At 42.3% G+C, this 23649-nt stretch overlaps 1 protein-coding gene across 1 annotated transcript in view; it reads left to right on the top strand.

Moving 5' to 3' along the window:
- The first annotated feature begins 8794 nt into the window (after positions 1-8794).
- PARP14 (poly (ADP-ribose) polymerase family, member 14) overlaps positions 8795-23649 on the top strand; it is a 50527-nt gene continuing 35672 nt past the window's right edge. The window contains exons 1-5 of the mRNA XM_011950800.1: positions 8795-9040; positions 11753-11886; positions 13638-13671; positions 18645-18887; positions 21829-22065. Coding sequence (XP_011806190.1) covers positions 8854-9040; positions 11753-11886; positions 13638-13671; positions 18645-18887; positions 21829-22065 — 835 coding nt within the window. The 5' untranslated portion in view covers positions 8795-8853. The remainder of the gene's footprint in view (positions 9041-11752; positions 11887-13637; positions 13672-18644; positions 18888-21828; positions 22066-23649) is intronic.

The raw sequence follows: 23649 nt of genomic DNA, 5'->3' as shown, positions 1-23649 counted from the left end.
TGAGAAAGCTCACCATTCATGTGCTCTTACAGAAAGAACTGCAAAGAATAAGTATCTACTTTAGGAAAAACAAGATTGAATGAGGAAGAAAAAACAGTGCTTTGGAACAAAATAATTGTTAATTGTTAAACATATTGCTAAATAAATATTGACTAATTCTGAAAAGACTAATTTTGGAGTGTTAAAAAACAGTTAACAATAGCAAAAGGATAGCAAAATAGGGGGCAAGTTTTTCTCAGGTCTTTGTGTCATTTGAGAAGATGTATTGACTAGCTTTATACTTTGTTTAGTCTAAAATCTGCAAAAGAATGGGTACAGAAATTCAATCAAAATAGAGAAGGAAAAAGGGAATAAAGAAAAACTATCAGTCTAATACGTGACAAGAAATGAAGAAAAATAAACAAGGGAGAAGATAGTTTATTTAAAAACCCACAAATAAAATGGTGGGAATAAGTCTAACTATATCAGTCATTTATAATATCTAGAAATTTATGTTTGCCAATTAAAAGACAGATTGGATTTAAAATAATCCAGTCATATTCTGTTAGCAAGAGACTTACCTAAACTAAAGACATAGAAAATTTGACAGAAAAGGGATGAAAAAGTTTTTCAGGTGTATCAGATAGAATGCTTTTGGCAATAGACAATGGAATACCTAACTAAAACAGGCTTAAATAACAAGGACATACGTTGACTCACGTTGCAAGAAATCTTGAGGTAGGTGGTTCTAAGGTTGGTTCCAAAGCTCAATGGTGCCATCAAATATCCAGGCACTTTGTAGATTTCTGAGAGATTAGCCTTCAAGGTTACAAAATGGCTGGTCACATCCTACCTGATAACATTAAAAAAAAAAAAAAGAAGAAGAAGGAGAAAAAGGATTTCTTCTCAAATGTCTCTATTTATAGGGGAAGAAAATGTTTCCCAGGAGCAGACAATGGACTTCCCTTTATATCTCGTCCTAGAACTGGGTCATGTGGTCATCCCTAAACCAATCCCACTAGAAGGGAATTAGATTACTAAAACTGGCTTAGTCCAAGCATCAGTCAGGTGTGGGTCTAAAGGACATCTATTTTACCTAAACACTTTGCTACTTAGTATCTAAACAAAACTGAAATTCACATAGCAAGGAAAAAAAGAGTATGTTAGAGTAAGTAATCAATCTATTCCAAGTATCTGCCGCACTTGGCAAGCGGTCATAGAAATGTTAATATAAGACAAAATGCACATTAGGGCAATGAGAATACAGCAGAAAGAATGACACTCACTAATGACAAAAAGGAACAATTCACTGGGAAGATATAAAAATTTTGAAACTGGAGGCTAGGTGTGGTGGCTCATGCCTGTAATCTCAGCACTTTAGGAGGCTGAGGTGGGAGGATCACTTGAGCCCAGAAGTTCAAGACATGCCTGGGCAACACAGTGAGACCCTGTCTCTTAAAACAAAAGATAAAAACCTTGAAACTGTATAGCCTCAAATTAAGCAAAATCAAAAGAAGATAAGCAGAAAGTGGCAATATCACAAGGAAAAATTAACAAATCATCTACCAGGTATGAAAGTCTCTATTTTGCCATACACTGACTAGCAGAGCTTTGTTATTCAGGCCATATAAATATGATATGGTTAACTTGGCCTTGAGGTAGACCTGGATTCAAACGTAAGAGTCAACAGTAATCTCTGCTGTAGGTGGGAGAAGTAAGGCAAAGGCAAGATCAATGAGAGATGCTGCTATGAGTTGTCAGCAGCCAATATTTCCAGCAGCTGGGGAATGGGTTTATAACCCTGAAGAAGGGATCCAAGCAGAGCACTGCAGTATGCACTATGAAAGTATAGCATAATATTGAACTCTACAGCAAGACAGCCTGGGTTTATATCCTAGCTTGACCATTCTCTAGCTGTGTGGCCTTGGGCAAGATATTTAACCTTGATATTTTCTTGATAACCAAGATATTTTCTATGTCTTTAGTTACGTAAGTCTCTTGTTAACCAGTTAGGTTAGGCACGTCTCTTGTTAACCAGTTTCCTCATAATAAAGTGGAAAAAATATTGTCTTATAAGTTTGTTGTGAGAATTAAATGAGTTACTATACTGTTTTGTGAACTGTAGATCCTACTGTAATAATGGGTTGTAAAATCAATTTGTGAATTTCAGTCTGTTTTTTTTCACGAAATATAATATAATCAATACTTTTATGATAAGATTTTCTATTGGCAAGCTATAGGGAAACGGGTACTCTCATACATTGCTGGTGGCAGTGTAAAATGGTACAGTTGCTATTGCGGAAGACTGTTACAAAATGCTGCCCCCATGACTTCTTCTTTCCTGTATTCATACCCAGTGTAGTCTCTCTATTAGTCCATTCTCACATTGCTATAAAGAAATACCTGAGACTGGGTAATTTACAAAGAAAAGTGGTTTAATTGGCTTACAGTTCTGCAAGACTTACAGGAAGAATGTCTGCAGAAGTCTCAGGAAACTTACAATCATGGTGGAAGGCAAAGGGTAAGCAAGCAGGCATGCCTTCACATGGTCAACGCAGGAGGAATAGAGAGAAGGGGGAGGTGCTACACACTTTTAAACAATCAGATCTCATGAAAACTCACTCACTATCACAAAAACAGCAAAGGAGAAATCAGCCCCCATGATCCAGTCACCTCCCACCAGGCCCCTGCTCCAATACTAGAGATTACAATTTGACATGAGACTTGGGCAGGGACACAAATCCAAACCATATCAGTCTCCTTCCGTGTGAGTGAATATGAACTAGCCCTGTGACTTGCTTTTACCAAATAGGGGAAGCGATGTTATGTGACCTGAAAGCCCATGCCTTAAGAAGACTTGCAATTTAAATTTTTGCTCACTGTGAAGCCAGGGCCATATAAAGTCTAAGCTACCCTGCCTGAGAGACCACATCAAAGGAAGGCCCTGTATTCTAACCATCCTAGCTGAGGGGCCAGGTATGAGTGAGGCCATCTTAGATCTTCTAGACCACATAGCAGCCGTATAAGCAAGCTTAACCGGCACCTCAGATAGCAGAGATGAACCATCTTGGCTGATCCCTGCCCAGCCAACTCACAGAGTTGTGATAAATATAAAATGGTTGTGTTTTAAGCCATTACATTTTGGGATGTTTTGTTATCTAACCACAGATAACTGAAACACCTATAGAAAGAAATTTGCAATATATAAGGAAAGTGTATGTGCGTTTACTCTTTAACCTGGCATTCTCACATCTAGGGATTTACACTGAAAATATACTCCCCCAAAAAACAAACAAATAACCAGACAAACATGTGCAAGGTTACTCAATGTGACATTATTTGTAATTGCAAAATATTAGAGATGCCCTAAATGTCACGCCTAAGAGATGAGTTAAATAAACTCTATATATCCATACTTCAGTGAACTGGGCAACTGTAAAAAATAATGAGGAAGATCTCTGTGATCTGATATGGAATAATTTAGAGCATGTATTAAATGTAAAAGTCAAAGTATAACTGTGTATAGATAGAGATATAGATTACTTATTTATAGCATGTTACCTATTGTATGAAAAGAAGAAAAAGTCATACACAAAACACATATTTTTGCCAGAAGAAAACAGGGAAACAATATTCCAGAAACTGATGATATGCTTACCTGGTTACTTACAGATATAGTAGAGATGGAGTGAGAGGATTAGGGGACTTCTCTGAATATCTTTATATGGTTTTGATTTCTGAGTGTCAAAATTTTATCATTTCCAAAAAGAAAGTCAACAAGTATGAGGAAAAACCCTAAAATTGAATCCAAACAGAAATGATGACCCTGATTATGTGTCTTATAACAAAACCATACTCAGCAAAAAAGTATTCCAAGTAACTTTTGAGCCTAGTAATCTTACTATACACCCTCGATAGTTTCTATTCAGTGGACAAAAAGAACTACAGAGAAATCTTGCAGTTTATTTAGACTTGTTGTTGATAATTGTATTGGTGTTTGTCTTAGTCTATTCAGTTTAGCGGTAACAAAGTACCATAGACTGGCTAGCTAATAAATAACAGAAATGTGTTTCTCACAGTTCTGGAGTCTGGGAAGTCTAAGATCAAGGTGCCAGCAGATTTCTTGTCTACAGAGGGCCCAAACTGCTGATTTACAGATGGTCATATTCTTGCCATGTCTTCCCATGGCAAAAGGCAGAGAGGGGCCCTCTGGGTTCTCTTTTATAAGGGCACTAATCTGACTTATGAGGGCACCACCCTTATGACCTAATCACTTCCCAAAGGCAAAGTGATGTGTAATACCCATCACATTGGGAGTTAGGATTTAACATATGAATTTGGGGGGATACAAGCATTCAGCTTATAACAGAGTTCCAATTCCAAACTATGTTGTGTGTAATGAAGGATTGAGAAAATAAGTAAATATATTAATGTTCTTGGGAAACAAAGTTCATACTTTGAGATAAGGTTCATACAAGAGAATCATATGAGAAGAAGATCATAAGAATCATACAAATATGAAATGGTAGGAGAGAAAGAACCTGTGGTGACTGACTGAAATTACAGCTATTTCCTAACCTGTCCGCAAAACTGAACTGAAGAGTTAGGCTTATACTGTTTATTTCTGCACAGTCTTCATTTTATATTTTTTTCCTTGTGAAAGTTATTTTTTTAGGTTTCAAAGGAAATACTTTTGTCTTCTAGTATAATAGTAATATAAACAAATTATTCCTTGAGCTGCATGATCTGAGGTCATTGCAGCAACCAAGAAGAAAGGTGAGATTAGATGCTTGAGTAAAACTTCTGGAAACATCTTTTTGTCTTTATTATTCAAGAATTTAGTGGAGATGTGTCTGGGTGACACAGACTGACACAGACAGTTCTGGAAGTGAGCCCAGAACTCAATGAGTTCTTTTAATTTTCAAGTTGAATTCTGACAGTTTTTGTTGTTTCTCTTTAAATTTGATTACCACATTGACTCCGTAGATACATTTCCAGGCAGTCCATAATCCAATAAAAACATCCTGCCTCAGACTTTGATGGATCTAGGACTTGGAGCTTTTAGATAATAAATATCTGTGATATTTGTAATGATGTGCCACTGTTCATCTCTTTCCAACTCAGTATTCAGTGAAATCACACTAGGAACTTCATCAGCTGTAGTGAGAATATTTACATCATGGAATTGACAAACACTACAAATCAGGGCCTGAGTTATTGCTTTGTTGATTATCCGGACTTAAAGTGATGGAGAATATGCTAACAGGGCAGATTATTTAAAAGTGGGTCACATCTATAGCTATTACATTGTGAAAAGCACAAACAATTGAGGAAATATTCTTCCAGTATTTGAAAATTTTTATCCAATTTAGTATAGAAGGAATTATATCATTGACAAATAAGGGTTCTGACATATATCTGCATTGCGTCACTTTCATTTTACTTGTTAATGTAAACAAAAGTGTCAACTTACATTTATGTCAAAACTACACTCATTCCTCAATGGCAACTATAGGTTGGCTAAGGCTTTTTAAAATATATATATATATGTAGACATATATATATATATATATCTCCAACACAAACTTTATCATTAAATGAGTTATATTTGTCTTGCACTAGTAAACTTTTATTTCACTCAAATTAGAGCAATAATCTTCCATACTTAAGTATCTTCCCTGCCCAATAATTCAAAGAAACAAAATCCAGAATGATTAGTATAGATAGAAGTGTGGGAAAAATCTTTGAAACATTCTTTGAGAATCAATCAGCTATTCAGAAATTACAATAGAGTATTACACATTCTGTTATTATTTGTAAATTATGTGTTATCCAACCATTATATCAGTAAAATTTATAATAAACATAACACACATGGAAACTTTGTTTCAAAAATCTGGTTGCTCAATATTTAATAGCCATTACTGGTAGATATCATGCATGATATAGTGTGGTAATAAAATATTGTGTGTTTCTATTTAAAAAAATATGATCTAGATTATACTGAGAATGAATGTTTGTCTTGAGACATACACATGTGTGTTCAATTCAATGGTTACCTAATTGCATGATGAGGAAAGGTCTTTACACAAACATGGAAAGATCAAGTCTACTCTGGACTCTTCTGGAGACGCCACTTCCCCCTCCCACTCAACTATAGTATTGGTGAAACAAAATTACTTCTGTTTGGGAAAATGCATCATTAGTAATTACTGTCCTGGTCAATTGAGGGGTATGGAGACTGTCCCTATGGAGGTTTGAAGATAAAAGCTCCCAAAAGGTATCTGAGCATAGGGAGTGAGGGCAAGGACTGTAATGTGTCCATCAGGGGGCTCCCTCTGAGGGCAGAACTTCTTGGAGTACTTTTCCCTTGATTTATGACCATGTCTTATTTTGGGGTGACTGGGCCAGGAGTTTCAGGAACAAAATGAGGTGGAGTGGTGGGTGTGAGGTACCTACAACTCACTGATTCAGGACAGAAGGGAAAGCAGCCCTTTCCCTCCTTTATGCCTCAATGGGAGAAATGGGGAGGCTGATGCTAGTTGGTAGAGAAGTTCAAAGGAGCACGATGCTAGGCTACAGCAGTTTGTAGAGAAACCAAAAAGGGGAAATTAGATGAAGTAGGGAAAGGGAAGTTCAGCCCAAAAATGCAGACATGGGCTGTTATGTTAAGATGAACTGTGGCTGTGAGGTGGAAGGAGAACCAAGGAACAGTGATATGAACACGGCCACTTCTACAGTAAAAGGCCACCCCAGCCCCAGGCCCTGAGAAGACACGTGCTTCCCAGGAAGAAAGGGTCAGAAGGCAGATACCCATAGGAGACAGAGAATTGTGAGAGGATAAGCATTCTTCAAGTGATCAGGGAGAAAATAACTTACAGGAAACAAAGTACTGAAGGAGCTAATGCTATTCAACAATTTGCCCCTTCTAGAACTTTCCTTCCTTGGCTTTCAAGACCTGCCATCCTGATCCTCTGATAGCTCCTTCCCAGTCCACCCAGGCGTGATAAGCAGACCTCGGGTGGCAAGACACGTTGCTGATAATTAAATAAACCCTCGAAAGTAATCCAGAAATGCCTCTGACTTTATTTCTTATACAATAATTATGTGAGGAAAAAGAGAAACTTTTTGCTGAGTTCTGGAACCCCAAACTCAGGGGAGAGTGGGAGAGGAGGAATGCTAATTTTACTTGTGGTTTGGGATCAGATGGAAAGGCCCTGGGGAGAAACGGTCACCAAGTTTGACTGAGGGCGCTTGTCCTCCCCTCCTCCGCATGCAGGGGTCCAGAGCAGTTTGGATCAGATGATGAGCGCCATCTGCAGGTAGCAAGCTGGAGGCAGGAGAAAAATATCTGTATACGGTTTAGGATTATTACAGAGCCGAAATAAAAGCCAGGTAAACCATTTGGCCCATCTCTGGTTCTCTTCATTCTGAAATTCAGCCCGATCCTGTAACCCCACAACTTGCTGCCTGGCTCCTTTTTCCCCTTCACGGTCACATTTCAGCAAAGAGCCTGTTACGCTCGCTGCTTCCACTTCCTTCCCTCACTTTCAGTCCTCAGAAGCTGCCATCTCCCTCTACTCCCTCCTTTCCAGGAGACGATGCTTGCCGGTCCCCAGCAGTCCAGCAGACACTTCGCTGACCTGAAGTATCGGTAGCACTGGAATGATAATCCCCTCCCAACTCGACTTGCAACGCTGCTTTATTTGGGGTCAAGGAAACACACAGCCCCAGCTTCTCTCCCACCACTTGGCCTCCCCTCTTGCAGATGCCACTATTATCCAGCCACTTGCACGGGCCATCCATGGCTGACCATGAAGTCATCTTTGAGCTTTTCCTTCTCTCAAGGCTCACATCCTTCAGCAAGTCCTGCTTTCACTATTAATTGAGATCCTCCTTTTCTCAGTTCTTCTCTGCCAGCATCCCAGTCTCAGCCACCCTTGTCTCTCACCTGGGACACTATGGTAGCCACTTGGCTGACCTCTCTGCCTCCACTCTAGCCACCACGCAGCAGCCGGAGTGATCCTGTACGTGTGGAACTCCACTTCCTACCCCTCCAAGCTCCCTCCCCCTCCATATCCTTGGGGTTATCAGGTTACACGTCACCGCCCCATAAACCCTCCCTGAGCCACCACAGCTGGGCTAGGAGCCACTCCTCATCTGTTCCAGGAACACATGCATATTCTTTCCCAGAGCAGCTATTCCCCGCTGTGTTCACCATAGCTCCGTAATCTCAGTGAGAGCTCAGTGAGTGAATTCATGGCGCCTAGTAAATATTCCACAAAAAAACCTATGAGTGTAATTGTTTCTCCCACATTTCTAGACAAGTAATACTAACAGATTAAGGAACAGAAAGCCAAACAGGGAAAGCAACGTAAAATTCTGATAATCACATTAATTGCTGAAAAAGCCCCCAAATAGGCAGCAAACATTCTAAAAGGGCCACAGTTTGCGAGTCGTTTTATTCTTTTGTAAAGGGTCGGCTTGCGGCAAAAAGTAAATGATCTTTGTGTTTGGCCAAGGTCTGGTGCCCCAAAGCTGCCGACTTGATCTGCGGTTGGGGTGAGCGGCAGGCAGCGGGGCCGGAGTTAGGAGGGGGTGTGGGAGCCCGCGGAGCACAGGTGAACGGAGGCCGCCTTCCCGGGGCGCGGCTGGCCAGCCTCAAAGGGTTACTTTGGCCTTGGCTGTGGGCCGAATGCGAAGGTGGGGAGGTGGGCGGGGGATGACTCGACCATTCCTGGGTCCGCTGTGTTAGGCTGAAGGCAAAAGGAAACCAACGCCTGGGAGTTTCCCAGGAAACGAAAGCGAAAGAGTCAAAGTTAGCGGCCCGGAGTTGGCGCGGCCCCTGCAGTCCGGCGGAGAACGGTGCTGAGGATGGCTGTGCCCGGCTCCTTCCCGCTGCTGGTCGAGGGCTCTTGGGGCCCCGACCCCCCGAAGAACTTGAGCACCAAATTGCAGATGTACTTCCAGAGCCGGAAGAAGTCGGGAGGCGGCGAGTGTGAGGTCCACCAGGATCCCAGCAGCCCGTCACGCTTCCTGGTGCTCTTCTACCCGGAGGACGGTGAGGGGCGCGAGGGGTGGGTTGAGGAGGGGGCACCTCTGCCCTCCCTCCAGGGAAATGGCTGCGGGGCACACACCGGAGGGGGACTCGCCCGGCTCCGGCGGCTGCTGTAGCGGAGGTGGCCGGGCCGGGGGCGGGGCGACAGGATGGACTCCGAGCGCTCCCGGGGCGCTGCGGTTCCCCGGCGCCCTGCGCTTCCAGGCGCTTAACGGCGCGGCCCGGAGGTGGCGGCGGAACCGCGCAAGTGACTCTTTATCCCTCGATCATTTTCTGTCTTTCCCTGTTGTGGTGGTGTTATTGTTTGTTGTTGTTGTGAAGTGAGTCTATCCTCTTGTCATCCTTTTCTGTCTTTTCCTTTTCTTTAAGAAACGTGACAAGTCACAGAGATTCCTCGTGGGTCTTGGAGATTCCCAGAGGTCCTGGGGTCACTTGGGAGAGAGGCAGAGGCGCTGCCTAAAATCACACGGCCTGAATGTCAACGTAGAGCCGTCACAGCGGCCACATTGGAGGGCCTGTTGATCGACCACAGGTCCCCATTGTCGACGGCCTGCCGGGGCCTCTTCCCTGAATCTCTAGTGCTCAGATTGGGAGCAAGGATGATATTCTGAAGTGACAGTGGGTTGGGAGATTTGAGCTTTGGAGGGGGAAAGTTGGCAAAGTTCCCTCCTTACAGGCCATTAAGGGGCGTTTTCCCTTCTTCCCCACTACTCCCCACTCCCCTACTCCCCACTACTTGGTGGGTCAAGAGCCCACCGATGATCTGCTGGCTCAAGGGCCTCCCTGGTCTGCAATGGGAAGCCTGTGACCTGCAGCTCCCAGAATAGGCGCCTTTTCCACTGGCATCTTTTGGATGGTGACCCATCGGAATCTAGTCAACCCCTAATTCCGCTTTCTTGTCTCTGGATTTGGAGAAGCATTTGGGCCAGAGGAGAAGCAAGGAGGCTGAGACTGAGGCCGTGCAATTAAAGGGCCCCAGAAGGGATCTAAAAAGGAAAAATGAAACAGAAAAAGAAGGGTGCACAGCATGAAGGAAGGAGGGGGACAGGAGACATGACTGGCTCATGGCCCTTATGAAAACAAAATACCATATTTTCCTAGGATTAATTTCACCAAGGAGTGCTCAGAAGGGCAACTATGTGATCTTTTCCCTTTTGGGTGTCGCTTTTCCTTGAGAGTTTTCCCCACTTTGACTTCAGAGGTCAACATCACCATCGATCTGGCCCTTAAGGATGCTTCTTTCTTCTTTAGATTCCATTATCCTTAGAAGTAGGTCTCACCCATCTGAATCACCTGGAGAGCAGGTTAACCAGGCACCTTCCCAGCTCTGTTTTAGAGATTCAGGTTCAGTGAATGTGGGGTGGGTGGTAAGCATGTGTTTAACCGGCATCCCAGGTGACCTTTGTGTGTTAAAGTTTCAGAATTTCTGTAGTTTGCTGACAACCCCAAATGAATAAAAATACAAATATCACAAAATATAATTTTGTGATGATAAAATAACTCAATTCTAGCCTTCTAAGCAGAAAAGATTTTAGTCTTACTGCTGGGCTATCATCCTTGACCAGCCCCAGCACACAACTCCTCTTCCTCCACCCCCAGGCTGCTCCAGTAGCCCCTCTTGTCTTACCGCCCAGCACAGATGACCCAAAACTTACTAAAACTCACAACCAGCCAGGCGCGGTGGCTCATGCCTGCAATCCCAGCACTTTGGGAGGCCGAGGTGGGCGGATCACAAGGTCAGGAGATCAAGACCATCCTGGCCAACATGGTGAAACCCCATCCCTAGTAAAACACACAAAAAAATTAGCCATGCGTGGTGGTGTGCGCCTGTAGTCCCAGCTACTCAGGAGGCTGAGGCAGGGGAATCACTTGAACCAGGGAGGCGGAGGTTGCAGTGAGGAGAGATCGCACCACTGCACTCCAGCATGGCGACAGAGCAAGACTCCATCTCAAACAAAACAAAACAAAAAACAAAAAACAAAACAAACAAAACAAAAACAAACTCAAAACCTAGTATGGTCAAAGTTCTTGGGGGTGGAAAATCCCTAGTCAGTTTCAGTTTCCTACTTGAGGAACCACTTTCTCAGTAACAAGGGTCAGGAATTTGCTAACAATGAATGACTTACCCTTGAAGTCCCCAAAATGCATTCTTCTTCTGCAGAGGATATTCTCCACTCTCCACCCTCCATGCCAGGAAATGGCCTCAACAGGTGCGGGCCCACAGGATAACCTGATTTGATTGATATAAACCTAATAGGCAGATAATAAGAATGAGCCCACCAGCACTTGTCTGTATGTATTCGTGTATAGCAAACAGAAATGAATGGGAAGCTGTATCTCACTTTTATACAGTTCACTGGATTTCTGAAAAGGTGGTATAAATTGACATAACATTTTAAACCCTGTTTCAGATGTGTCTATTTTATCATACATTACCAACATATCTCCATTAACCTTACAAATAGACAAGAAAACTAAGGCTTTGTAAGTACGGCTTATTAGGAAACATGGTCAATATTAAAAAGTCAGTTTAAGGATACAATTCAAATCCATATCTGCTTGCTAAACTTTTCCCCTTTTACTTCACGTAGCCTCTCTTGAGAAACCGACGAAGCCATTGATGGATGATAATGCAGCCCATAGAAATCATAGAATAATTCTGTAAATAAAGATTGCTTGTCATTTGGCTGTTTTTCCCCCCTTTGGGCATTTCAGTTCGGCAGAAGGTTCTGGAGAGAAAAAATCATGAGTTAGTATTGCAAGGAAAAGGAACATTCAAATTAACTGTCCAGTTACCTGCAACCACAGATGAAATCCATCATGGCTTTGAGGAGGAACTTCTAACACAGGCAAGTAAACTTTAGGCATGAATAAAAGGGATTTAGGTCTTACAAGGTGTGTGAGATGAGAATCACAATGAGGAAAATACACTGGAAAGAAAAATATGAAGCAAACTGCAGTGAGAAAAGCAGATTACAAATGTAGGGGGAGTAAGGGCAGTGGTAGGGTAGGGTAGTATGGGATAAAGTAAGAGGGGGTACTTCCTTTTTTTTTTTTAGATGCAGTCTTGCTCTGTCGCCCAGGCTGGAGTGCAGTGGTGTGATCTCAGCTCACTACAACCTCTGCTTCCTGGCGATTCTTCTGCCTTAGCCTCCGGAGTAGCTGGGACTACAGGCATACGCCACTATGCCCAGATAATTTTTGTATTTTTAGTAGAGATGGGGTTTCACCATATTGGCCAGGCTGGTATCGAACTCCTGACCTCGTGATCCACCCGCCTAGGCCTCCCAAAGTGCTGGGATTACAGGCATAAGCCACCACACCTGGCTGGGGGTACCTTTTATGTGATTTTAAACACATTTGGAAAAGTCAAGATTTGGGGGTTATAATAATGATGGTTTGGGATATAAAATTTGGGGTCTGTGTCTCCTGAGTTCTTTATAACCTGGAACCTGTTATATTTGTTTTATTTTGTATGTCATTTTGAGGAGACAGCAATCCATACTACATGTGTTAAGCATCACCCCAATTGTAAAATGGAATAGTAACAATAATGATTCAACAACAGATTGTAGGATTATCATGAGGGTTAAACAAGATGATCTGTATAAAGCACATGGCACAGTTCTTGTTATATATAATAAACACTCAGTAAATGTTTTATTTTTATTTGTTTTAGTATTCTTTTTCAGAGACAGGGTCTCACTCTGTTGCCCAGGCTGAAGTGCAATGGCATGATCATGGCTCACTGCCTCCTTGACTTCTTGGGTTTAGGCGATCCCCCCACCTCAGCCTCCCCAGTAACTGGGACTGCAGGCGCATGCCACCACACTTGGCTAATTTTTTGTATTTTTTGTAGAGTCAGGGTTTTATCATGTTGCCTAGGCTGATCTTGAACTCCTGGGCTCATGTGATCTACTTGCCTTGGCCTCCCAAAGTTCTGGCATTACAGGTGTGAGCCACTGCACCTGGCCTTAATTTAATTTTTATCTTTTTTAGAGACAGTGCCTTGATCTGTCTCCTAGGCTGGAGTGCAGTGGCACCATCATAGCTCACTGTAACCTTGAACTCCTGGGCTCAAGTGATCCTCCTGCCTCAGCCTCCCAAGTAGTTGGGACTACAGGCATGCATCAGCATGCCTGGCCAATTTTTTTTTCCTAAATTTTTTTTTTAGAGATGGGGGTCTCACCATGTTGCCCAGGCTGGCCTTGAACTCCTGGCCTCAAGCGATCCTCCCACGTTGGCCTCCCAAATGCTGAAATTACAGGTGTGAGTCACCAAGTTCAGCCTCAATAAATATTAAACAAGGAAAAAATTATGAGCTAAGATGTTTCTCTGATGTAGGATGTACCTCATATTCCCAAACACTTGGTGTTAATTGAGGTTTCTGTTATTTGTGTCTCATCTTCATTGGTAATTTTTGTGACTTGAAAGTGAATATGCCACTATGTATGGCCCCAGATGTATTCAAGAGCACCATTATCAGACCTTTTCATTATTGTTTCTATTTCCTCCATCTCCAGGCTGGTCCCAAGGACATTTTCTTATGTAAAGAAATTGTTAATAATGTATTAATGCTACTTCATCGTTTGCGTTTCAGGAATCCAAGACCAAAGAAGATGTCAAAGAACCAGGTAAAATCTCAGTTGAGATGACTCTGACATTCACCAAGCAGTTATTAAAGGCAGCACTTGAGGGAGTCAGCCCTCTCTTCTTGACTTTCACAATGCAGGATGTGCTCCGCTGGGAGCTGCCTTGGACTGCATCCTCTTCATATTCTGAGCCAGCTGTGCAGAGGGTGGCTTTTAGGGCTCAGGTCATAACGATTGGAACTGCTCTCTCTGGGGCCTGGGAGACACGTTGCAATAGAGGGGAGGGCAAAGAAGTGCCAGAGAGGTGGTGATGAGCTGATCTTTACTTTCCACTTGTGCTGAGCCAGACACTGAGAAGCGAGGACATGATATGTCCAAGGGAGTCGCACGTGGCTTAGCACTACTTCCTGAGCGCTGGGTGTGAGGGTGCTGTGCTCTGAAGCCAAAACAGGAAGTTGTGACTCCTCTGTGAACACAGGCTTTTGAGCACTGGTGCAGGATTGGATTGGAGGATTGCAGTCCTCTAAAAGACAGCAGCTCTTCTTATCTCATCTGCTGTAGGAAACAACCAGTGACTAATTAGCTGTTGTGGACTCCAGTGCTCAGCTAGCATCTGGGCATTGAGCTGTCATGCCACCTGACATTTACTAAAGAAGCAACTAGTTTTCATAGCTAAGCATGCTAGTATAAAGGGTAGGAAGTGAACCACTCTGAATGAACCGAACCAGAGAGATAAAGTGATACATGTATCTAAACCTTAAGGAAAAGGAACAATATATAATCATTGTCCTCTAATATTGAAATTGTCTTGAGAACATGTAGTTTTCTGCAACTTTCTCTTTTGGAAAATGGCACTAGAGTAAGAGCTGCCTTTATTTGGCAAAAAGATTGGATAGGGATATATGGCTTATTTTTATCTAATATGGTAGTCCTGTTAAAACTGTAGAATTTAGTATGCATGGCTTTCTTAGGCAGCTCAGGAGTTTCATGAAATAGGAATTTTTTGTCTCTTTAGAGTAATTCCTGCTTTCCATTCCTCACTTGTGGAACTGGCTCCCCCAGCTCCCAGTGTTTGTTGTTGGGATCTCCTAAGGCCTTATCTTTTTCTTGGAAGATGCCAAAGTGCTATACACTCAAGCTCAACTTCAGACCAGGAAGTGGTTTTCTATGTGCATATTTATTCTTGCTCTATAGCCCTAGATCTAAAATTTAATCACATCTGTGTTTCTTATGACTTAGTAGATTTTTACCTTAACTCTGTCTTAACTGACATGTTAGCACTGTTTTAAATTTGCTTAAAACTCCCAAATGTATTCCCAGCTAAAGGCCCAGTCCCCTTCCACCAATAGACTTTTCATTGTCCTGGGGATTTTAGGCCCATTTGCTAACCTGTTTTTACCTGACCTGGACTCTAAGGATAGTAGCCAGCTAGGAATTTGGGTGGTCTACACGAGATACTTAAGTTGGCTCCTTTAAGGGAAGCAGAGATTCTTTGCTGAATGGTTACTCCACACTGATCCCTGACAATGGCCCTAAGGCTGGGCTGGGACTCTTGAAATTAATTGGAACGTGGTAGACAGTTTCAGAACTGAGCAAAGTGTGGGTGGAGAGTAGGTACTAACTGGATTCTGTTTCTCAGAGATGGGGATAGTGGAAGACACTGCACTAGGCATGCCCGAAACCTCATGCGAAAAGTTTAAAACTGAGGCATCAGCAGGAGGTGACAGGGCAGGGAAAGGCACACACACCAATGTCAGGTGATGTCAGCACTGAGCTAGTGTCCTGTTGCAGGATAAGCTTAGTTGGGCTGGGTCTGAAAGGTAGAAACCAGCACTTGGAAGGTCTTGGAGAAGAGACAAGGGCAAGAGCAGAGAAATACTGCTTACCTGTGGTCGGAAATTCTGGTGTTTTCAAATCCATATCCCCAGACTGGACTCCTCTCTCAATTCCAGAATTTCTGTCTGACCTTCTTTTGGGAAGTATATTAGAGCCAACGTGCCCGAAGCCACATGTGTCATCTTCCTCCCCAAGCAGGGGCCCTTTCTGGCTGCCTCATTTCTCTTGAAGTACACAATCAGGCTGCTTGTCACCTACTAGACATTTCACGCATCAAGCCTTTCACATCTGCTGATCATAGAGACTTTTTTTTTTTTTGGAGAGAGGGTTTCACTGAGTTGCTCAGGCTATCTTGGCTTACTGCAGCCTCAACCTCCCTGGCTCAAGCAATCCTACCACAACCGCCTAAGTAGCCGGGGCTATCATAGCGTGCACTACCATGCCCAGCCAATTTTTAACATTTTTTGTGGAGACATGGTCTCACTATGTTACCCAGGCTAGTCTTGAACTCCTGGCCCCAAGTGACCCTCCCACCTTGGCCTCCCAGAGTGCTGAGATTACAGGCATGAGCCACTGCACCCAGTCTCATTTTCTTTTAAAGTTTTCCTTATCCATCCTTCTCTCACCACAGGCCGTTCCTTTTTACCTCACAAGTTCAGCATGGCAGGAGCTCCCTGCTTGCTCTGTGTCTGCCACCCTTCTCCTTAAACCTGACCAGCCCTTTGCACTATTGCTAAATAGCCTGCCATCCTTTTCATGGAAACCTTCCATGACTCACCCTTACCACAAACTGGGAGATAAAGTCCAGACCACCTTCTGGATCTAGTCTGCTTTTCTGGCCTCATTTTCTTCATTCTGCACAAATGTGCTCGTTTTGAGCCACATCAGTCTAATCGCTGTTTTCTAAATTGTCTGATGCAATTGCAGCACTCTCCCTGTGCTTCTGTTGCTCACAATTACCTCTATTCCACTTTTCTCTACCCAGTTCCACATACCCTTCAAGACCTGCTGAACTTCCTCCTCTCCTCTCAAGTCTTTCCATGCCAGCCCAGCCCTTGTATCTCTTTCTGGGACTCTTGGCTTGATTGTTAATGCTCTTTTTTGGTGAATTAAGCCTTTCTTGTGGTGAAGCGTCTAATATTGATGGCGTTATAAAACTATGTTGCTGGAAAGATTCTTTCAGTCCAATTCATTTAGTCCTATACCCTCATTTTATGATTAAGAGACATGCCCAAGGTCACATGGCTAAAGAGTGGCAGCAGGGATTAAACACATACAGCCTCCTCCCTAGCCCAGCAGTCATTCTGATTTGTTATACCTGTCTCACTTAGTGCTAATTTATGTAGTTGCTTTATCCTTAAGCTATTTTTTTTTTTAACTTAGCATGAGTGTGTTCATGGCATGATAGTCAGCAGCACACAACAGAGTGGTCTAACTGTTGTAATAAACAACCTCCCAAATCAGTAACCTAACACAACACAAGTTTGTTTGTTTGTTTTTCTGAGATGAAATTGCCCAGGCTGGAGTGCAGTGGTACAATCTAGGCTCACTGCAAACTTCGCCTCCAAGCTTCAAGCGATTCTCCTGCCTCAGCCTCCCAAGTAGCTGGTATTAGAGGCGTGTGTCACCATGCTCAGCTAATTTTTGTATTTTTGGTAGAGACAGGGTTTCACCATGTTGGCCAGGCTGGTCTCGAACTCCTGACCTCAAGTGATCCACCTGCCTCATTCTCCCAAAGTGCTGGGATTACAGGCGTGAGCCACTGCACCTGGCCACAACACAAGTTTATCTGTCCTTCTCATCAGAGTTCAGTGTAGTTGGCAGCTGGGGTGGTGGTGGGAGTGTCAACCACTTCATGTGGTCATTCAGGGACCCAGGCTCCTTCCACCCTTTGACACCATTATCTCTAAATGTGGTGTCCAAGGTCACTGCAAGGGAGAATGGGGTTTTATATTAAGGAGATTTATATTGGCCAGGCCTGAAGGTGGAATTCACTTCCACCCATATTCCATTAACTGCAGGGACACTACTATTGAAACTGAACTGCAGGAAACTTGAGAAATATTGTCCAGGAAGTAAGCAAAATGGATTTGGTGCACACAGAGCATTTTATGCTGCCACTGCGAACGTTTACACATGTCATTTTTCTCATATACCTCCATTAGAAAATCTGTAAATGTCTTATCTAATATTTTTATATTCTTTCCTCTCCTTATATCCAGGGTCTTGAACACGATAAGAGTCCCCATTGAATAACTGTCCACAGAATGCCTAAAGATCAGATCATACACACCATGCTTCAGTGGACAAGCATACAGTGAGACTGATCTTGTGTGTATGTGTAACTCACTTTTATGGTCAGCAGTGGAGAGGAATGAGTCAGCTGGGTGATTGCCATTCAGCGGGCTTTGTATGCGAACTTAACTGTTTTTTGGAGTATAATGTGTTAGGTGATACCCATGTTTGGGCACCATCAGATAGTCTTGCTTTCCTCCAGTGACCCAAGCAGTAAATCTCCAATTCAGCAAACATTTACTGAGCCTCAGTTATATACCATATGCCAGCAATACAAGGATGAATAAACATGCGTCTTGCTTTTGAGAAGCTTAGTTCAATAATTTTAGTATGGTGCTGTGCTAGAAATAGATATTGAGTGCTAGGAAGGATAAGGCAGATTCCTCAAAAAGGCCAGGCAGAAAAGGGTATAATAAAATTAAACCTCAATTATGTATAATTTTAATATAAAATTCACATATAAAAATAGTCCTATAATGTAAATTGTTCTATAAATGACTATTTACTTAGCTAAGTAGTGTGAATATTTTTTCTTATTACTAATAATTGCATACAAATTTTTAAAATTCATTTCCAGAGGTTAATATATGTACCCACCAGCAATAAATGAAAATCTTTTTATCTCTATAATGCCTTTAATCTTGAAAATACAGACGTATTTTTTCAACATGAAAATTTAAAAATATGAACTTTAGTAATAGGCAATTACATGTTACATGTAGCTTTTATTTAAATAAAGCCAAAAGCCATCCAAGGTCTGTTTTTCTGTGAGTTAGCCAAGAGATTGGCAAGGAAAGAGGGCAGTGCCTTGTGATAACTTAGTTTGCTAAGACCATAGTAGATAACTATAACATCTTGTACCTCTTTTGTCTTCCTAAAATCAGATGTGTCAGAAGAATTGGAAGCAAAACTCCCTCTCGATGGTGGATCAGACAAAATTGAAGATATCCCAGAGGAATGTGAAAATATTTCCTCTTTGGTGGCATTTGAAAACCTCAAGGCAAATGTGACTGACATAATCCTTACCTTGTTAGTGGAGAACATCAGTGGCCTGTCCAGTGATGACTTTCAACTGGAAGTAATAAGAGATTTTGATGTCGCTGTTGTTACCTTTCAAAAGCACATAGGTAAGATGAGGTGACACTTCCTCTGTCTATCTTCTTTGCACCATATCATGGGACTTGAGATACCTCTTAGTGGGACATCTCTGAAAGTTTGACTCTTTCTAGTAGCTACTAAGAGAGGTTTCCAAGTTAATATAGTTTTTTTTTTTTATTTTGAAAAAGAAGCATATTCGTATTCATATTGAAACCAAATTCCGGTATTTTTAGTAGAATTAACTTTATTGCAGGAGTACCCAAGTGTGTGTGTGACTGAGAAAGAGAGAGACAGGCAGAGAGAGTAATAGAGCGTGTGAACACAGCAAAATAGGCATCTAAAATCCAAGTGATTCCAAGTAAAGGAGTCGGCTTTTTCACATGTGTTATCTCACTGGGTGAAGTCAATATTTGTATTACCAAACTGGACTTCGTGGAAGGTAATGATAACACACACTCATAGAGTGCTGACTATAAGCCAGGTGCTATGCCAGCCTCTTTACATGTATTAATTTATTTATCCTTTCTAAAACCTTATGAGATTATTATTATTGATCTCCATGTTAGAGCTGGGGAGACAAAACACAAAGGTGCAAATGCATGGATGAACTGGGTTTGAACCCAGGCAGCCTACCTCTATACCTGTCCTCTTACCACTTTACCAGATATTTCTTTAGCACTTTCATGGTCATTCACATATGTAGGTATGAGTAAGTGCATGTAATGCAGAAAATGGGTGCTCTTTAAGGTAGTTGTCAGGAATCTGTAGACAATCTCTGAGATTGGGAAGAGAGCTGTCACCACCCAAAACAAGTACATTTTCCAATTCTAAGCCTTCACTCTTCCATGACCATGGCAGTGGAATGGTTAAGAGCACAGGTCATGGAGTCAAAATTCCAGCTCTGCCATTTAACTAGTTATATGAGGTTGACCAAGTTATTATCCTGTCTGTGCCTCACTTTCCTCATTTATACAATGTCACAATAATACCTACCTAATATAGTTTTTGTAAAGATTGAATGAGATAATGTTTGAAAAGTTCTTAACATAGGGCCAGGTGTAGTGGCTCACGGCCTGTAGTTCCAACACTTTGGGGGGCCAAGGTGGATGATAGCCTGAGTCCAGGAGTTTGAGAGCAGCCTGGGCAACATGGTGAAACTCCGTCTCTACAAAAATACAAGAATTAGCCAGGCATGGTGGTGCGCACCTGTACTCCCAGCTACTCAGGAGGCTGAGGTGGGAGAATCACTTGAGCCTGGGAGGCAGAGGTTGCAGTGAGCCAAGATCATACCATTGCACTCCAGCCTGGGTGACAGAGTGAGAGCCCGTGTCTGAAAAAAAAGAAAGAAAAAAAGAAGAAAAAGAAAATGAAAGTACCTAACAACTTAACATAGTACCTGAGACATAGTAAGGACTCAAAGGGAGCTATTCTTATTTCAAATTTATTACTATTTCTTACAAAGGGAAAACTAAATGGACTTGCTTTTGTACATTGATCAGAATCTTGAATGCCTAATATGTGTTAGGCACTGGTCTAGGTGCTGTGGGCAGAGATGAATAATCAGGTTCCTGCCCTTGAGAAACTCACAGCCTGGGGTCGGGGAGGAAGCCCATATGTAAACAAATAAGGAAGGTCCAAGAGAAGAAGCTGTCTTTCTAAGCTGTGAACAAAAAGCTGTGGGAAATGGGAGGAAAGGGACCCCCTTTCAAACAAGGTGGCCTGGTCTTGCTTCTGTGAAGTTTATACTCCAGTAGTACCATTTGATAATGTCCAGAATATATTCCATCTGCTTGACATAGCTGTTTCCCTATCCATCTGGTAAACCCCTCTTCATTGTTCAAAACCCAGATAAGAGCCACTTACTCTGGGAATCATTCTCTGATTCCCAGTATTAGTCTTCCCACCTCATTTGATCCCACAATAGGCAATTTATTTGCTCTCAAGACTTGCTCCCTCATGGATAATGCACTGGCAGAGACTTGTTATGTTTATTTCCATATCCTCATATCCTAGCACAGTGCCTGGCACATCGTGGGCCCACCATCGATAATTCTTCTTCTTCTTCTTATTATTATTATTTTAAGACAGAGTCTCTCTCTGTCGCCCATGCTGGAATGCAGTGCAGTATCATGATCTCAGCTCACTACAGCCTCTGCCTCCCGGGTTCAATTCTCCTGCCTCAACTTCCCGAGTAGCTGGGACTACAGGCGTGCACAACCATGCCCGGCTAATTTTCTTATTTTTAGTAGAGACGGAGTTTCACTATGTTGACCAGGCTTTTCTCGAACTCCTGATCTCAGGTGATCCGCCTGCCTTGGCTTCCCAGAGTGCTTAGACTACAGGCATGAGCCACCACGCCAGGCCAATACTTATTATCAAAGAGACAGTTGAGTCCTGAAAGATGAATAGGATCAAGATAAAAAATTGGAGAAGAGCATTCCAAATGCAGGAAATTGTATACCCAAAGACCCTTTAAAGGAGAACGGGGTTTACAAAAATAATGACTAGTTTTTGTGGCAACATGGAAAATAAAATGAATGGCAGGGAATAACCAAAGGTGATGCTTGGAAATTAGTTTCGAGTCACATTGCCAAGGGCATTGTACACCTGGCTGAGGAGTGTCAACACTCATACCTGCAGGTAATGGGGAGCCATTGAAGGGCTTGAGAAAGGGGTGAAATGAGATTTGTAGGGAAAGCCCTCAGGAGGGTTGGTGATGGCTGGGGCAGGAAGTGGGGACATAGCTCAGTGGCAGCAATCGAGGTAAGACATTCGCGTGTGTGTTGCTCAGAGACTGGGAGTTTTAGGTATGTAAATTCTCATGTAGGTATTAAGATATTGTGTCTAAAAATGGAGTGCTTAGCTCTCCCTTTTAACTCAATTAGTAGCCAGACATTTTCTTCTATACAACATAAAGATACAATCAAAATTTACTGATTTTCTTTCTTTTTTTTTTCTTTTGGTTTGTAGATACTGTAAGATTTGTTGATGATTGTACCAGGCACCATTCAATTAAACAACTTCAGCTTTCTCCAAGACTTCTGGAAGTGACAAAAACAATCAGGGTTGAAAACCTGCCACCTGGTGCTGATGACTACAGTTTAAAACTTTTCTTTGAAAATCCCTATAGTGGAGGGGGAAGAGTTGTCAATGTTGAATATTTTCCTGAAGAGAGTTCAGCTCTGATTGAATTTTTTGACAGAAAAGGTAATATTTATTAACCTGTCATACTTGGCATAATCTAGGCCATTTTTAGCTGAGCTTAACAGTTATCAATTTAGTTCTGATGTGTTTTATTTGTTTATTTATGCATTCCTTTGAATTGAATAAATAATCCTGTTCATCTGGGATATGATGCTTAATAAGGCCAGTGATTCAGACTTTAGAGAAGCAACGTCAAGTTTTTGAAAGATTTAAGGAGATTCTTTCATGAGTCTCTACCTATGATGGACTGAAAAATACATTCTTGGGATCTTTGAAATACTATATTAAAAAGGAGATAATCTGTGTTTTAGCCACACACTTGATAGAAACTCTCAAATTAATTACAACAAGGTTAGGTAAAGAAATACTCAGCAACTCATAGAGTTCCTGTACAGTACCACTACTTCTTTCACCTATTGTACTGTCATTCAAAAATGAACAGGAGTGGTTTCACATGACCAGTGGATGCCTGCTGGAATATTGTTTGGAGTGACCCTGTGAAAACCATGTCCAGCTGAACCTTAGAGAAACACTTGTGAGTGTTTTGTGACAAAGACTGCCAGTTCTCTGAGGCATATACAAGGTCAGCTTGGAGGTTCTACTTGTGTTCAGAGGTCAAGGCTGAGCAGAAGGAATTAGGGGGCCAGGCCTCTTAGGAAAAGAAGGAAAATTGTGCCTGGGATTAATAAGGGTGGGGCATGACATAGGATAATGTGGTATGCCACTCACTTGAGAGAAATTGTTTCAACAGGGTACTTGAAGGAACCTCCCTTTTCCCAACTCAACTTTTATGAGTTGGGAAAACTGGGTAAAAGTATGGTTTGAATCAAAATGGAATGAAAGACCTACTATTCCTTGGGCAAAGGGACAAAGAGGAGCTTCTGTCACATATTCAAATCTCCCTCTGCCTGGTCTTAGGCCCGGGGAGAGAGATGGGTACATAAAATCCTCTACCCTAGAAATTAACCTCCCAGTTTGTGGTGAGAGTTGACAGTTTCAGGGTTTTCAAACATTGACGGCATGGGGCTGTTGGGTTTGTCCTCAGAAGGGCTATTCTGCACATACACAACTAATGTTAAGTACTATTTACTGAAAGTTTATTTTCTGCCAGAGCTATTCATGTAAACTCTATGGGGCCCTCTCAAAGGTTCCCTTCCTCCCTGATCCCTTTGTACCATCTAACTTTTTTGACCACACCTCCTCCTCCAAACTCACTCATTCTCTGTCCTCCACAATCTGTGATATACTGACTTTCTTTTTTGTTCTCTAGCTTCTCCTTCTTTTTATTTTTTAATTTTCATTTTATTATTTATTTATTTTGAGACAAGGTCTCACTGTCACTCAGGCTGAAGTACAGTGGCATGATCGTGGCTCACTGCAGCCTCAACCTCCCCAGGCTCAGGTGATCCTTCCACCTCAGCCTCCAGAGTAGCTGGGACTACAGGTACATGCTACCATATCCAGCTAATATATTGTATTTTTAGTAGAGATGGGGTTTCGCCATGTTTCCCAGGCTGGTCTTGAACTCCTGGGCTCAAGCAATACTCCCTCCTTTGCCTCCTAAATTGCTGAGATTATAGGTGTGAG

The sequence above is a fragment of the Colobus angolensis genome, unplaced genomic scaffold, assembly GCF_000951035.1.
Source record: "Colobus angolensis palliatus isolate OR3802 unplaced genomic scaffold, Cang.pa_1.0 Scaffold31, whole genome shotgun sequence".
Taxonomy (NCBI): domain Eukaryota; kingdom Metazoa; phylum Chordata; class Mammalia; order Primates; family Cercopithecidae; genus Colobus; species Colobus angolensis.
The sequence above is the reverse complement of the archived record's forward strand: the minus strand, read 5'-3'. Positions and strand labels throughout refer to the sequence as shown.